This window comes from Scomber scombrus, chromosome 10, assembly GCF_963691925.1.
Source record: "Scomber scombrus chromosome 10, fScoSco1.1, whole genome shotgun sequence".
Taxonomy (NCBI): Eukaryota; Metazoa; Chordata; class Actinopteri; order Scombriformes; family Scombridae; genus Scomber; species Scomber scombrus.
Window position 1 is genome coordinate 7,635,126 of NC_084979.1, and position 15,058 is coordinate 7,650,183.

The 15,058-nt window shown below is 39.4% G+C and overlaps 1 protein-coding gene across 3 annotated transcripts in view; it reads right to left on the reverse strand.

The window, feature by feature from the left end:
* ptpn11b (protein tyrosine phosphatase non-receptor type 11b) overlaps positions 1-15,058 on the reverse strand; it is a 50,288-nt gene that overhangs the window by 12,126 nt on the left and 23,104 nt on the right. Inside the window, exons 4-16 of one of the 3 annotated variants that reach the window (XM_062426782.1) lie at positions 13,018-13,210; positions 12,784-12,900; positions 12,486-12,599; positions 11,169-11,265; positions 10,882-10,961; positions 10,505-10,660; positions 9,380-9,511; positions 7,795-7,949; positions 6,006-6,073; positions 5,713-5,864; positions 5,265-5,365; positions 5,041-5,170; positions 367-3,611 (exon numbers count right to left, since the gene is read on the reverse strand). In XM_062426782.1, coding sequence (XP_062282766.1) covers positions 5,083-5,170; positions 5,265-5,365; positions 5,713-5,864; positions 6,006-6,073; positions 7,795-7,949; positions 9,380-9,511; positions 10,505-10,660; positions 10,882-10,961; positions 11,169-11,265; positions 12,486-12,599; positions 12,784-12,900; positions 13,018-13,210 — 1,453 coding nt within the window. In that variant the 3' untranslated portion in view covers positions 367-3,611; positions 5,041-5,082. Of the gene's footprint in view, positions 1-366; positions 3,612-5,040; positions 5,171-5,264; positions 5,366-5,712; positions 5,865-6,005; positions 6,074-7,794; positions 7,950-9,379; positions 9,512-10,504; positions 10,661-10,881; positions 10,962-11,168; positions 11,266-12,485; positions 12,600-12,783; positions 12,904-13,017; positions 13,211-15,058 lie in introns of those variants that run through there. The other 2 variants (XM_062426780.1, XM_062426781.1) reach the window with 2 other exon arrangements.

The following is a 15,058-nucleotide window of genomic DNA, read 5'->3' on the forward strand; positions in this document are numbered from 1 at the left end:
TTTCCCTTTTTGTCTTTCTTCAATAATTTCTACAGACCATTTCATCCATGAAATGATCCGTCATTACTGGTTGAAATTGGTGTTTTTCTGGAGTTTGTTTCCTGTCTCACCTTTCAATATTAATATTAGTCAACTGGTGTTCAATGAGCAGTTTTACAACTGAAGGGGTGAGTGGATGAGATGGAAAATAAGTGACTGGGTCCAGCACAAACATCGCCCCATGTTATCTGTTGGTCTCCACTACAGGGACAGCACCTGCCTGCTTGATACATTCAAAGTTTCCACAAACTTCTTCCAATACCGGAAGAGATTCCTCCCCCAAACCTGCATCAAATTCACAAGTAAAAAACAACAGAGACAATAAAGTAAATTTAGATAGTGCCATCATGAGATTTTTATTAAACTATATGATAATAAACCATTTCGGTGCCATTTCTGGCAGCTCATTGCATCAGCAGTTGTAGCCTATACAGCAAGAAGGCGTCAAGGCAGAGCCAGTGCAAGAAGAAGAAGAAAACGGAAGAGCCTCCACTGAACATAGGAGCTCAGTATACTACGACTCACTTCAGGCATACTGTGACCAACAGAGGAACAAGGAATCAAAACAAAAACAAAAAAAGATATCCACATCATGTTCAAGTAAATAAAAGAGGACAAGCAGAGAGAAAATACCATGTTACTACTGCATACCTCCAAGTACACTGGTTCGACTCAGAGCCAGAATTTACTTATTGATGGTACAATTACACCAATAATAATAGTATTAATAATAATAATAATAATAATAATAATAATAATAATAATAATAATAGACACAATACAAAATGCAATAATGGACAAAACAATCAATTCGAAATATACAGTTTGAAACATATCATCAAAATGAAACAAGAAAAAAAAAGAAAAAAGAAAAAGACAAAAACCCAACAACAACACTGATGGCAAAAATCTACTGCACTACCAAAAATACTTCCACATCCAGACAGCCTGAGGCCAAAGATTCAGCAGTTTCACACTTTCAAGTATTTGATGTTTCACCATATTAGAAACGATTTGACCCAGAGAGGCAAAGTGAAAAACCATAAAAACTAAATTATCCACAGCGCAAGATAGCTCAGGAACACAGAAACAAAAAACCCCCACAGGAAGTCATTTCTCATTTGTAGGACAAAGAAATCACATTTCAGGTGGGAAAAGGGAAATAAGAGGGGGGTGGGTAGGGGGAGATTCAAACCTCAGAAATGTTCAAATTCAACTGAAGTACAGCAAGTGGCGCAGCGCATTTCTAATAGACGTGGGCCTCAATGCCATTCATTTCATATAGCTTTTATTCACATCAGGAATCAACCATTAAAATACATGGTGACAATTTATACCAGGAAAAGTCTCACAGCTGACAGCCAGATGGCAAAAATCACTAAAAATCTGTGGAAAAAAGCTTCTACAGATGTATTGAGGCCTTAATAGAAACACTGTGCTCTCATACGCCTTTAACAGACATACAGACTGACAGGATGATATGGCTGCTGCAGGTTGATTATTATTATTATTATAATATCCTGCACGGTATCAAATTACAGTGCAATGGCTGAGTGCTACTGTATTACTCCAGTTGCACGTTGATTACACTTACCTATATATTTAAATCATGTTTGTTAAAAATCAGCAGCTGCAGCCTCTCTATGAGCAGTGAAGCAGAAAACTGGCTGATTTATGACTGAAGAAAACATATCTGTGAGTGTCCTTGACCTGGTTAGCTGAAACACGTCTGTTGGTGGAGAACGGAGGAATGGTTTGAGCAGAAACACCACCAACAAGTGCTGTTCATTCATGGTTCATTTTGATGCGTTATCATGAGATGAAAATGGACTTTACTGTAGACATAATATCATAACTTTCTACTGCAAGAGACACCAATGTTGTTAAAGTTTGTCAGGGACATTAGGTGATTGCGTTTTTAAACAAGCTAGGTCAAATTTCACCAACATATCTGCACTAGTATTTGAGTGGGATATTTTGGTGCTGATCCTGAAGGCTAAAAATAGCGGACAATCTGGCAGACTGCACAGAGGGCTCAGTGCTCAGCGGCACCACCGCTTTCCTTATCACATCAATGACGTCGGCTTACTCGCCCCGCTATCATCAAGCCTGGATTATGGCCATCTTCTAAATTACTTTTTAGAGACAAATCTATTCTTCAATCTCAGGCAGATGGCCATCTGGCCTGCTGTAATCACCCCCTTTCCCTTGTCTCCTTGTGACAATCTCCTCCGACAGATGTTGAACTGCAGCAGACCTGCTGATTAACGAGGACAGCCAGTCAAACAAAGCCGGGACCCCGCTCACCTCGAACTACTCATTCAGGAATCCTCTTCACCCACCCACCCTCCTATCAAATATCAACTTCTACTATTCTCATCTGAATAAAGTTAGTGCTGGGGATGCTGCTTAGACAATTGTGCTTAAACATGACCTCTTCCACCACAACGCTCCTGTATAAATATGTATTTAAAAAAAAAAAATCAACATCTTACATGTTACACAACCATGACACCAACAGTATCAACAAAACACTAAGAAATAATGTAAATAAACTGATTATAAGGACAGACAAATTTTTTTTTTCATGTTTCTGAATGAGTTTGTACTCAAAGTGGGACAACTGGAGGCCACCTACAGGATGACAGACAGGACTGATGTGTATGTCCCAGTAACTATAATTAGTAAAGATGGTCTCCAATTCTGTTAAACAACCACAAAACAGCTGATTTGCATTTGCAACAGCCAGGGAGATTACATACACAACTCTTTCACAACATCACTTCGAAAATCAGTCACATACTCAAAAATAAAATAAAATAAAGAGTCCACTTTTACACCCTAAATTGAAATTACAAGATTGCTGAAGATTTTTCGAGGGCTTGCTCGATCCCCCTGTGCCTCAGGGTCCTGCAGCAGGATAGGTCACTGCCCCTGTTATCACTCAGCGGCTACATTAATAACCAAGACAGCTGGAGAGACAGAATGCGGCATAAACAGTCTTAGGTTTAAGTTCAAAAGACAGCCGGCAAAGACAGAGAAAGAAGGACAGCAAACAATTCTGGCAACGAGCGGACAAGTAGCTTAACTTTGACCTCTTCTCGGGTCCCGCGGTACAGCTTTGTTCAGTTCAGACCCGGGGCAGACTCCATGTTTAATACCCGTCGCACCAAGGAAAAAACAGGTTGTTTGTCATGTCAGCTTGGGTTTTCCAGGGTTTGGAAAGAAGTAACAGAGGAGATGTAACAGCTAGATTACAGACACATCCTGTGACAAGGCACTTTCGCTGGTTAAGAGAAGGAAAGGCTTTGGTAGGCTGGAGTTGAGCGGGGGAGAGGGAAAGAGGGGAGGGAGGGGACAGGGGCCCTGAGTATGGGCAGCTATGCTGTAAAGTCATCCTCTCCATGGAGGGTGAGGTTTGACTCCAGACAGAGAAGTCCAGCAGCAGGAAGAGGGGTCGCCACCTTCAGCCCAGGCAGGGTCCACAGTGGTGGGCTGTATTCAGAGCACCACACTCCCTCCTTCCCCAAAAGGGATTTTCAGGCGCTGACGAAGCGACACCTCCGCTGAAACTGGAGTAAACACAAACAGAGAAGCAGGACAAGCAGAATAAATGGCCTGTGTCACTTTGAGTCATGGACGTAAGGATGTGAAGTCTTTCACAACGTCAAGCTAAAAGGAGCATTTACTCAGCATACGTACAGCTACACCTGCCAGGCTTTCTGGACAGGGAGAGACGGAGCACATACACAGAGTTAAAAACAGAAAAATGCTCCATGTTGGGCAAATGTTATTATTTTCTGTATTGGGGTGTGCATGAGAACAACTTTGTGGCTCAAGATAAAGAAAAAGAACATGATTTGAAGTTTGAAGTTGAAGTTTATGCAAGATACTTAACTGGAATAATAACAGAGTGACACTGAACATGACTTTTGTTTCCCTTTAGGCTGCACATATAAACCGTGAGAACAAAGTTTTGGAACAAACTCAAACCTTTTCTTTTCAGAAGTCAAGAGACAGCGAGTCAAACGCTACCAAAAATATCCTCACTTACAAAGCTACAAGCAGGACTCTGACAGTCAGAGATAAAATCCTGTCAAAGCCAGTAAGTGTGGAAGCTAATATCCAATGTCAACTGATATCAATCAACAGAAATAACAGCTTGTAGTAGTGGCTGGCTGACACAATTCAAAATAAAGATATCCAGAAAGATTGTACCCACATTAATCTAAAAAGGAAATAAAAAGATCTAAAACTTTGACTTATATTAAAAGTTACACATTTAAAATATGTCAAAGAACACATCTGAATCCCTCATTGAAATCAGACATTGAGAGATCAAAATAAATAGTAAAAAGGAAATTGGATCTATATTTGCAAGTATTATCATTTTCTAAAAAGTCCAAAAGACAGAATAAAAATAAATAAATCATTAGACATGCATTTTAAATACATCTACAGGTCAATGGAAACACTGTTCAGTATGTCTGTCTTGTGCTGATGACCCCAAACCAAAGCACTGACTCGATCACATTCACACTGCTGGGTTCCCTTTCTGCTTAATTAATCACTATGAGAGAGTAAAGAATGAGACTGTGAGAATTGAGGTTGATTGTAATTTGAACCTAAATTGAATCTTTTGTTACTTTAAAGGAAACTCAGGGTTTTAGTTTTTAAGGGAGCTCAGTGACATAGTCACACTATAATTTGAGCCATGAAAATGAGAGAACATTACTCTTCCTTCTTTTTTTACATGAGCAATATTAATTTGATTCACTGGAAGAAACTGAACCATCTGTCTTGTATCAGTAGGAAAGATTTGACAGCATCCAATTCAGTTTCTCTACCACATCAGCTTTAATGCAGACCTTTTACAAAAATACTACAGTAGAAAGGATTGCTTTTTACAAGTGATGGATTTGCTAATATACCAAAATACCAAACCAATTAGTTTTCACATGAGATGCAAACTATGTAGACTGAAATGAATGAAGTACTCACAGAGAAGCAGACAGAGAGATGTGGAGGTCCACGGCAATGGTTTTACCTCCTGGTGTTACTGCTAAAAGACGTCTGAGGGCTTTTAAAGTTTATGTTCTCGTACACACTCGACGAATCATCGTTTGTCATCCTACGATAACATACAGAAGACAACAACTTATTTACTGCTATGGTTCTGTGATCACGTCTTCAATAATCACATCCATCATGTGTGTTATACTTACACAGAAGAAGAGCGTGAGGATGTCATATTGGGTTTGGACCTGGAGTTGGTCATCTGAGGATATTTGATATTGGAGTATTCTCTCTCCTTCATCTTATTCCTCTGCAAAGTGACAACATAATTCAGGCAGATTCAGTATAGAGGACAAGATCCTCAGTGTAAGACCTGAATTTAACTTTAAATAGTCCTGTGTGGTAGCCTGGAGCTGTGGAACGGCACTATGGAGACTTACTGAGACAGTTACCACCGTAGTGATGCCTGCTCACTGCTATTAGTGTCATAACATAACAAACAGTACTGGCCTTCAGGCTGTCAACTCAAACAAGTGTCTGAAAATAAATGTTTTAAAGTATTCATTACTGTGTCAGAAATGGTTATGTTATGTACTGTTCTTTCACTTTTGGAAGCCAGTCTGTAATTGTGACCTTTAGTGTAGCTCTAGTGAGTACCTGCTCCTCCTCCAGTCTCTTCTGGGCTGTGTCTATGTACTGCTGCACAGCCATGTAGATGAACTTATACTGGGCCTCCGTCTGCACCATACCCGACCTCTGCTGCCGTACCCTCTGGATGGTCTTAGGGATGTCAATGTCACAGTCCAGTCCTAGGACACACACATACACATACAAACACACACACACACACGCAACCAGGGTTCAGCTGACAGACAGTACAAATACTTTCAAGTGACACATTTTAATATAAAAAGTCAACAGTGGCAGTTTCCAACACACGAGTCTCCTACCTTGGCGGTTAATAATATCAATAAGGATGTCAATGACGATAATAGTGCCTGTCCTCCCGATGCCGGCGCTGCGGGGACAACAGAGTGAAAGGTCAAACCATGTGTGGCTGCTGCACTTGACAAAATTAAGTGTGTGTCAAGGTGAAACTGTAAAATGTCATATTCTGAGAAGCGTGTTATCTAGTCAGTTCTAAAAAAAAAAGTGTTGCATGGGAGTTTTACTCATCTTGGAAATAACACTTAAAAGTGAAAAGGCTGCCATTTACAGGGTTTCACTCTTCAACAGCAATACACTAACTTTATTGTTGGGTCACATAAAAATGCTGTTGAATTTCTTTTAGAACTGTGTTAATTTCCCTGCGACAAAAATAATCAATGAAATGAGTCAGATGTGTTTTTTAAGTGTGTCATTATGTTTGTTGTACAGGTTGGGTTGGCTCGGTATGGTGAAATACAGGGAAGCACAGCGAATTGACAAATCTTTTACAATATTTGCCATAGCCTGTTGTAAAATGACAAATCCCTGTTATGATAAGTCCTATCTGTCAACATGAAATGGACAACATCTAAAATGCATTGCTTCAAATCGGTATTAGAAATTAAGTAGTGAATCAGTTCACTCTTAATAAGAACATATCATGGCAATATTCAGATAAACCTGAAGTGGTTACAATCCTCAGCTATAAATAAATGCTATTCATCAAACCCCAAAGTTTAAATCAGGTTTTTATAGCTCCTGCTGTTTGTTGATCAAAACGCATCAGATGAAGACACAGGGAACATCCTGACTACAGCAGGATAAAAACTGATTGTGCCTTTTCCAAATAGGACCTGCTGTTTAGTCGGTTAGTTTAGTGGTCATGCTGACATGAAACATGAAAAAGCACACAGAGTGATGTTTTATTGAATAAAGCAGCGCAGAGTTATGAGAGAACCAACATTTGCTTGCAGCTTTAATAGCTTGGTTTGTTTAAGACAGATATATGTGATGTGTAAGTAGTTACACTGCTGATATGTAGTACATTTGGTGAAGACTTACAGGATTTCCAATAAGAAGGACAAATTTTGAACTTTAATTATAGCGCACCCATGTGGACAACTGACACCATATTTCATGAAATGCTGATTTCATAAATATATGATAATGTATGTGAGTGCAGTTTCAGGTGTCTTATTAAACACCTGAAACTTTATTAAAATGAGGCGAAGAACATAAAATGGAAAAAAGCCAGTGGTGACCTTGAGAAGGGGGTTTAGCCATACAGGAAACTCCCGGGAAAACCCCAACTGAATAAATGAATGTCTGTGTGTGTGTGTAAGCACGTCTCTGAATCTGAATATACATTTACTATTTAACTCACGCTGAAGACATTACAATATGTGGGTGTCCTAACTTGATAAATAAAACTGGATTCTATTTGTCTCTCATATATTTTCACTCTGCTTTGGCTCTCTAAAGAGACTGATGACTGTGTTGTAATTGTCTATGCCAGATGTTTTGGGTATCTTCAGTATCATAATAATGTTGCCCTCAGGTTTGTGGTTTAGATGAGGAGGCTGACAGCCATTGTGTGTGCTTGCGTGGGTATACACAGGAGTGTGGGCAAGATGGGAATTTAATAATTGTTGTTTATATCAGCTGAGGCACAAGAACTGTGTACCACATCACCTCATTCTTCTTCTTTTTTTTTTCTTCTTCACATAACACACTATAAATTATCTTGTGGTCCAACCAGTCTCAGTCTCTTTTGTCTGAACTCTAAGCTATGTCCTTCCTGCCTATTTGTACCTGCAGTGAACAACAATGGGTCCAGTGTCTGGAATGGTGCTCTGGGTGCGGTTGACCTCCTCTAGAAACCAAAGGACACCACCGGGCTCATTGGGCACGCCGTGATCCGGCCAGCTTAGATACTGGTAGTGCCAGATATACCTCGGGAGCTCCTTCTACAAGAAAGAGATACAGCAAACAAAGATGATGAGTTGTAGGTGTGAAGCTGTTAAAAGACATGAGACCACTGTAAGAAATAGCAGACAAAATCCAAAATCTCCATTCTGCACTAAAATGGATCACAAACTTCAGTAAAAGTTAATGAGTGATGCTTCCGCAGTTTCATTCAAAGTGTTTTTTTTCCCAAAGTCATAATCTGTTCAAAAGTCCAAGGCACCCTTTGTGCTGGCTGGCTCATGCTGTACTGTGATAGAGGGATACTCTCTGGTATACACATGAAGGCTTTGTGGCTGGAACGGGCATTGTAATAATAACTAATGAGTATCCCTGAATGCTGGAATATGCTTTCTCTCATTATTAGTATTGTGGATTCTGTCACTCATTTCTTTCCATGCTGAGGAAGGTATGTTGAAAACAGCATGAAGGGATTACAGCAATCAGAAACCTCTTCTGTATACATACTGGCATGGGAATATACAATAAAATGAAAACGATTTTAAAAACTGAGCCTCTCCTTTACACTGACATTGTCAATTATTTACATTGCATACGCCTGAATGTGCAGAAATGGTCTGTCCTCTTTGGTTTGATGCTTCTTCAGTAGATTGACAGTAACCTTAATAAACTAAGTGTGATTCATGAAGAAATGGCTTTATTTGGCTACGGCTTTCACTGAGGTGTAATTCACCGACACTCGAGGACACTCTGGTGAGGAAATTGTCATTGCTCTCACACCGGCTTAGCAGAATGAGAGCTCCACCACTGTAGTTTACACACACACATATATATATATATATACACACAGGGCATTTCATGCTTTTATTACAGGGACAATGGAGAGATGGGGGGGTGTCATGCTACAAAAGGTCATTGCTGTTATTTGGTATGCAACTTAGCAAGTGTGCTACCTGGGTGCGCCACCACCATTGTACTTTTGAATAGGACATAGGATTAAATAGGAAACATTACATATGCAAACTTCCACCTACACCTAGACTGGATATCCAAATGTTACACACACATCCAAATGTTTAAATTCCTCCACTTTCAAATTAGATTCAAACAGACTGACTGCTGTGTGCATTAACAGGAGGGTGCTCGCTCGAACAACAAAAAAGGAGTGGCCTTTCCTTTTTTATCCTCAATTTGCCAATCATAAAAAAATCAAAGGGTTTTTATGCAGGCTTCAGTATGAGTATTGCATATTGGCAATGATAAGAATTTCCTGCCTGTTCATTATTGAATCTTGTCTGCTCTGATTAAGGTCTGATAGAATGAAAGCTCGCTCAAAATAAAGTGAAATACTGCACAGACCCATGTGTGTAGAATTCTGTAGGATTGTGTTTATGCATAAGTGTGTGAAGGGTTAGATAATATGAACCCAGGTCAGTGTGACAGTGCTGATTGAGTACACAGTTTTCCCTACCCGGTCCAGACGGGTCACCTCCAGCTTCCTAAGGATGTAGTCCTGTGCTGAGTGCTCCTCCACGTTCTTCACCAGCACCTTCCCGAACTCCCTGGTGGTGTGCGGGTCAGGCCAGTAACGGACACATTTGTTCTAAATCAAATTAAAAAGAGAGAGAGAGAGAGAGAGAGAGAGAGAGAGAGAAAGAGAGACAGGGAGAGAGAGGAGAGAGGGTGGAGGGTATTAGACAATCTAAAGAACCAGCTCATCTCAAGCAGCTTTCCAATCAGCTTAACTGTCATACTATCCTTGTTAGCTGTCTCCTTCCCCACCCCCACACCTTACACATACACACACATCATCATCCCTTCTACACATACCCCCCCTTCTCTCTTACGATCAGCTTATGCCATCAAATACTGCCTTTCCTCTGAAAATGTTGAACAAAACGGTTGACATGCAGTTCATGGTTAAAGTAATGTACTGTAGATTTGCATATTGGACCATTTTTAGCTAAACCAACAATGACTTTTATGCCTCCAGTTTTCTTCTTGTCAGGGTTGGAAAGTGCCTGAAAAAGCATTTAGCCCATCACAAGATACTAAAACTGTCCACTGAAAGTGTATGAAACACCAGCCCTGACTTTGTAATGAAGAGTCATTTCTTGTTTTCATTTGTTCTGTTATCTTATGTGGCTAGTTTAGGCTTTTTGTGACCAATCTGGTTGTTAAAGCTCCTCCTAAATTAATTTAACTTGGCTGCTTCAGTGAATATTTAACATCTAATGGAATACATTTGGGACATTTTGCTCTTGCTCTCATCAAGAAACCTTATGTGTCCAATTGCAGAGTACCCCTGTGTTCATAGTCCTCCATTATTACAAGTAATCAAGCAGCTCAAAGGAGTGCAATATTGAGAAACCAGAAAGTGATTAGTAGTGAGTGCTGGAGGGAGTACAAAAAAAAAGCTAGGGAGAGAGGAAAAATAGAACTATAATATGATATTAGGAATATAATGTATTTCCAGGAACACCAAGAAACATTTAAACTAAATCAATTACCTTTCTAGTTCAGCTGTAAGGCGTACAGATTATTTATATATATGTAAAAGACACTATCTGCAGTATGTTCAGTGACAAGAGCTCACCCTTCCTCGCTCCATCTCTTTCGTGGTCATGACAATGACGTGTGTATTCTCCTGGTACACCATCTTCCAGAAGTCGATGACTGTATTCTGTAGGCACCCTTGGGTGGCGATGAAGACCTTGCCCTCCTGCACATGGCGCCCCTCTTCATGCATACTCTGTACAGTACAGAAAAAGCCATATGATGATGATGAGCGTAATAATGTAATACGAACCACCGAACTCTAAAATTAAAGATAGTGAAATATTAACTAAACCATGCACAGGTATTAGACATCATGATGCTATGCTTTTCTTCATTACTGTGTATAACTACTGTCTCTCTGTAATGCATAGCTGTTGATATACATGCATACTATGTATTGCTAAGCAGACTCACTCTGATGTAGTTGGCATTGATGTAGTCTGAACCAAGAATGTCTGGATCTGCTTCCGTAATTTCAACCCGAGTTGTGTCAACTGAAAACACAAAGTGAAACGTATTAAGGCATAACAAAACGTCTACAGTTTCCTTATAGCACACATGAAAGTTGTTTTTTTTTTCTAATCTAAAGTCAAATTGATCTTCACACTCTGCCGAGGCCTCTACATTGTCTACTTGTGTCATGTCATTCTTTCCACAGGAAGTTGGAGAGACAGGAAACGGCAGGTTGCTGTGTGACTCACAGGGGAGGATATTCTTGTATCTGTTTTTACTCTTGTTTTCTGGCTTCTGGCCTTCTTTCCGGGGATACAGCAGTTTGCACTCCTGCTGCTGAAGTACCTGGTAGGTGAAGAGAAAAGAAAGATGGAGAATGAAAGGAAATGAGACCATTAGTAATAAAATAAAAAAATCGAAACAAAACAAAACAATATCTGCTATAATGCAACTGCTATGTCAGATAATTGTTCAAATCAGACCTACTAAGACTATGACATTTAGATGCTAATTAATAGTGTGTGTATGTACAGTGTAATGGGCCTTGAATACAGTAGGGGTCACCATGGAGTGTAAGAATAGCAAAAGCTGCATGTGTTAGAGTTCAGGTTGGACACATAAGAGGAACTGTTTCTCAGAGATATTCAAATGTATCCAGAGCACAAAAAGCTCTTCATATATTTATTTTTGATGCATATCTCATGCAATCAGAGCATAGTTTTCTTATCTGTTTTTTAGTGATGCATAAAATCAGTTGCCTATCAACACAAAGCCAAATAGACTAGTTAATATCTGATTTACAAATAACTCACATCTCAATAAAGATTGCAGGCTGCAATGAGCTGGCTATCCAATAAGAGTTAACCAGACAACCAGACAACAAGATGAACCTAAACTGTAAAAACTAGGTGTTGTGCCAGCAAATACCAAATCATATTCTATTGTCTTTTATGCACTGACACAATCGAAATGATTCACATGTTTGATAAGTCAGTGTCATGAAAATGACAAAAACAGGAACATAAGAGCACGCAACAATACAAGCTTTGGCTGACATCAATATGTAAAGGTTAAAATAGGATAAATACATTTGAATTTCCCATGAAAAAGAGGAAACCAAATAACACACTGGAAGAAAACCCTACTGTAGATGTAAGATGAGAGAAATAAATAGACATCAATATAACAGACATTTTATATGACATTTATAAAGAAATAAAATGTGACAAATGACTGTGTTTGCAAGGGTTGTGTTGTACAGGAGACTTTATTCTGAAAACATCAGTGGCAACATTTTTGCATACCAGGGAAGATGGCAGTAAAAAAGTGATTTATATTAATTAATTTCCCCAATTATGTTTTGTACATATGACTCGAGTCATTCAGCATTTAACTGAAGCCTCATTTAATAAAACCACTGAGTCTTTCAAGTGACTGAAATTTCAAAAAGGAACGTCAACATTTATTTTTATATTATGTTTACATATTATTTATATTAATGTTCCCATATTGAAATCATGATTGAAAGAAATGAATCTAGTGTTGATACTTTTGAGGTGACGTACCTCAAATTCTTCCCAGAATCCTTGTTTTGGTTTCTCAGAATTGTCCGCTACTTTGTTGAGCTCTCGTACCCGGTTCTCTATGTTGGCTGCGTTTATCCTCGTGGCATTAAAGGGCTGTCATTATTATATTGGGACAAAGAGATTTAATTAGTCAACAGAGCAAAAATAATTATACTAAATTTAAAAAGCACATAACATTTTCATGTGGTTTGAATTAAACAGCATAATGTAACACCAAGAATGTCCTCAACGTACCGGATGCTTTTTTAAATTTGTTTGTTTCATGTCTCTCCCATACCTGTTTGAGGTGCACTACGATGCCGCTCTTCTCTACCATGGGGTTCTTCTTGTAGTGATCCACCAGGTCAGCGAGGGTGTCAAACCTCTCTCCACCGCCCACGTCGTATTTACCGTCCTGCTGGAGACCAACATCAAACAGGTCAACAACAAGTCTGAGGCGCTCCTCGAGTGCAACAACACATCATGACATGTTTGAAGATGACTCAAAGCATCAAAGTTATGCCTGAGGTACCTGGTAGCGTATCATAACGTGGGTGACCTTGGTCTTGCGGTCCACGTTCTCATGTTTCTCCTCATTGGTGAGAACAGAGAGGACGAAGTCGCCCGGTTTACTTTGGCTCTCCCGAACCAGGAAGCTCCCGGCCTTGCCTTTGTCTGTGAGCAGCTTCTCTGCATCTCGCCCAGAGAGGTGCCCGTGGTACCATCTGGAGATGAGTGAGAAAACACACACACACACACACACACACACACACACACACACACACACACACACACACACACACACACACACACACACACACACACACACACACACACACACACAAACATATTCATTGAAAAACTGTAGACTATAATTACCACAGACAAACATGGTAACATGATTTGTGCCAATTCTTTAAACAAATAATTTAAACTTGATGAGAAAAATAAAGCCTGACTAAATATTTTAAAACTAGGTTTATAAATCCCCAGATTATTGTGAGTACAGATATCTCCTTGTAATTACTTTTATGCTACAATGTTATGATGTTGTGTTTCATTTTATATAAGCATGAAAACCTGAATTTCCCACTAATCCTATGTTAGCTTTCACTGATGTCTTGAGACAAAACCATTTATTGTAGATAACACGTCATATTAAAATGGGCCAGTAGTGAGCTCACTGTGTCTTTCAAGGTTAAGCTATCAGCTACAGATCAGTCACATCAACAACAAAAAGAGACGCTGGCTATATTCAGCATCTGCTCCTTCAAATCCTGTGAAAATCAACAAGCTCAGCCTTCTGCTAGATGCTCGTTCAAGGCATGAATTATCAACACAAGTGAGAGGAGTTGAGACAGAAAGTTGACCAACTGAGGGGGAGGACTAGCGATTTGCTTCCTGCCTTAAAGGAGAAAATTCCACTCTTTAGTGTTTAACATAATGTCTTTCTATACGTGTATTATGAGCGTAGACTCCTACTCGAGAATTAAAGTGCCTCTAACATAGCATGCAGCCTCTCTCAGTTGCTGATGTTAAGATGAAAAACCTGCATGTGTGCTTTTTTTTTTTTCCTGTGTGGTGAGCAAGAATGTGTAGGAGGGAAGACAAGAGACGTATGTAGAATGGAAAAACCACACAAACCAAAACCGTAGATCACAACTTGCTCTTCGACCTGAATAGAAAGTGAGATATACACACATTGCATTGTGCAGATGTGTAATAGAAGAGAACGTGCGTACATAACCTGAGCTGCTACCGAAGACACGCGCAGCTAAAACATGCTGAATTTCTTAGCAAAGACTGAGATAAATATGTAGCCCTCCAAAATGCTTCCTGTTTGTGTATGAGCGCGTGCGTGGATTCCCTGCATTAATGCACCAGCTGGCTCCCATCTAAAAGACGGCGTGTAGGTGTGTGCTGAAGTGTGTAGTTGTGTCCAACCTGTGTATACTCTCTGGAAGGGTATTACGTGTGTGGATACTTGGTGTGCATAAACAAAAACAGCAGCACCACCCACTTAGTCTGTTTGAAGATGCATTTGTGAGTAAGCCACTATTTATGCATATGGATGTAAAGTGCCTCTCAATACAGTTTGTGTATGTGTGTGTGTGTGTGTGTGTGTGTGTGTGTGTGTGTGTGTGTGTGTGTGTGTGTGTGTGTGTGTGTGTGTGTGTGTGTGTGTGTGTGTGTGTAGAATAATGCACCTACCCTCCATATGATATGTGTATAGGTACACAGCTAATTAACTAATTGCTGTTTCTTCATTATTGACATTCTATTATACAGTATACTAGCTGGAGATGTACAATAGGCTTTGTTAGTAATATAATTGCAATATAATTTTCTATTGGCTCTTAGTGGAATTGCATTGTCAGGATACCATCATCCTGTAATTATGTTTTGTAATATTATGCTGTTTAAATGAATGATTCTAAACTAATTGCACATAATCTTTTTTTAAATAGTTATGTAAACCTGTGCTAATCAATATTTTTATATAAACAATGGATCAAATGGCTATTTGTAATGTGACCATTATCACAGAGAGTTACACATTTTTCCAATGCAAT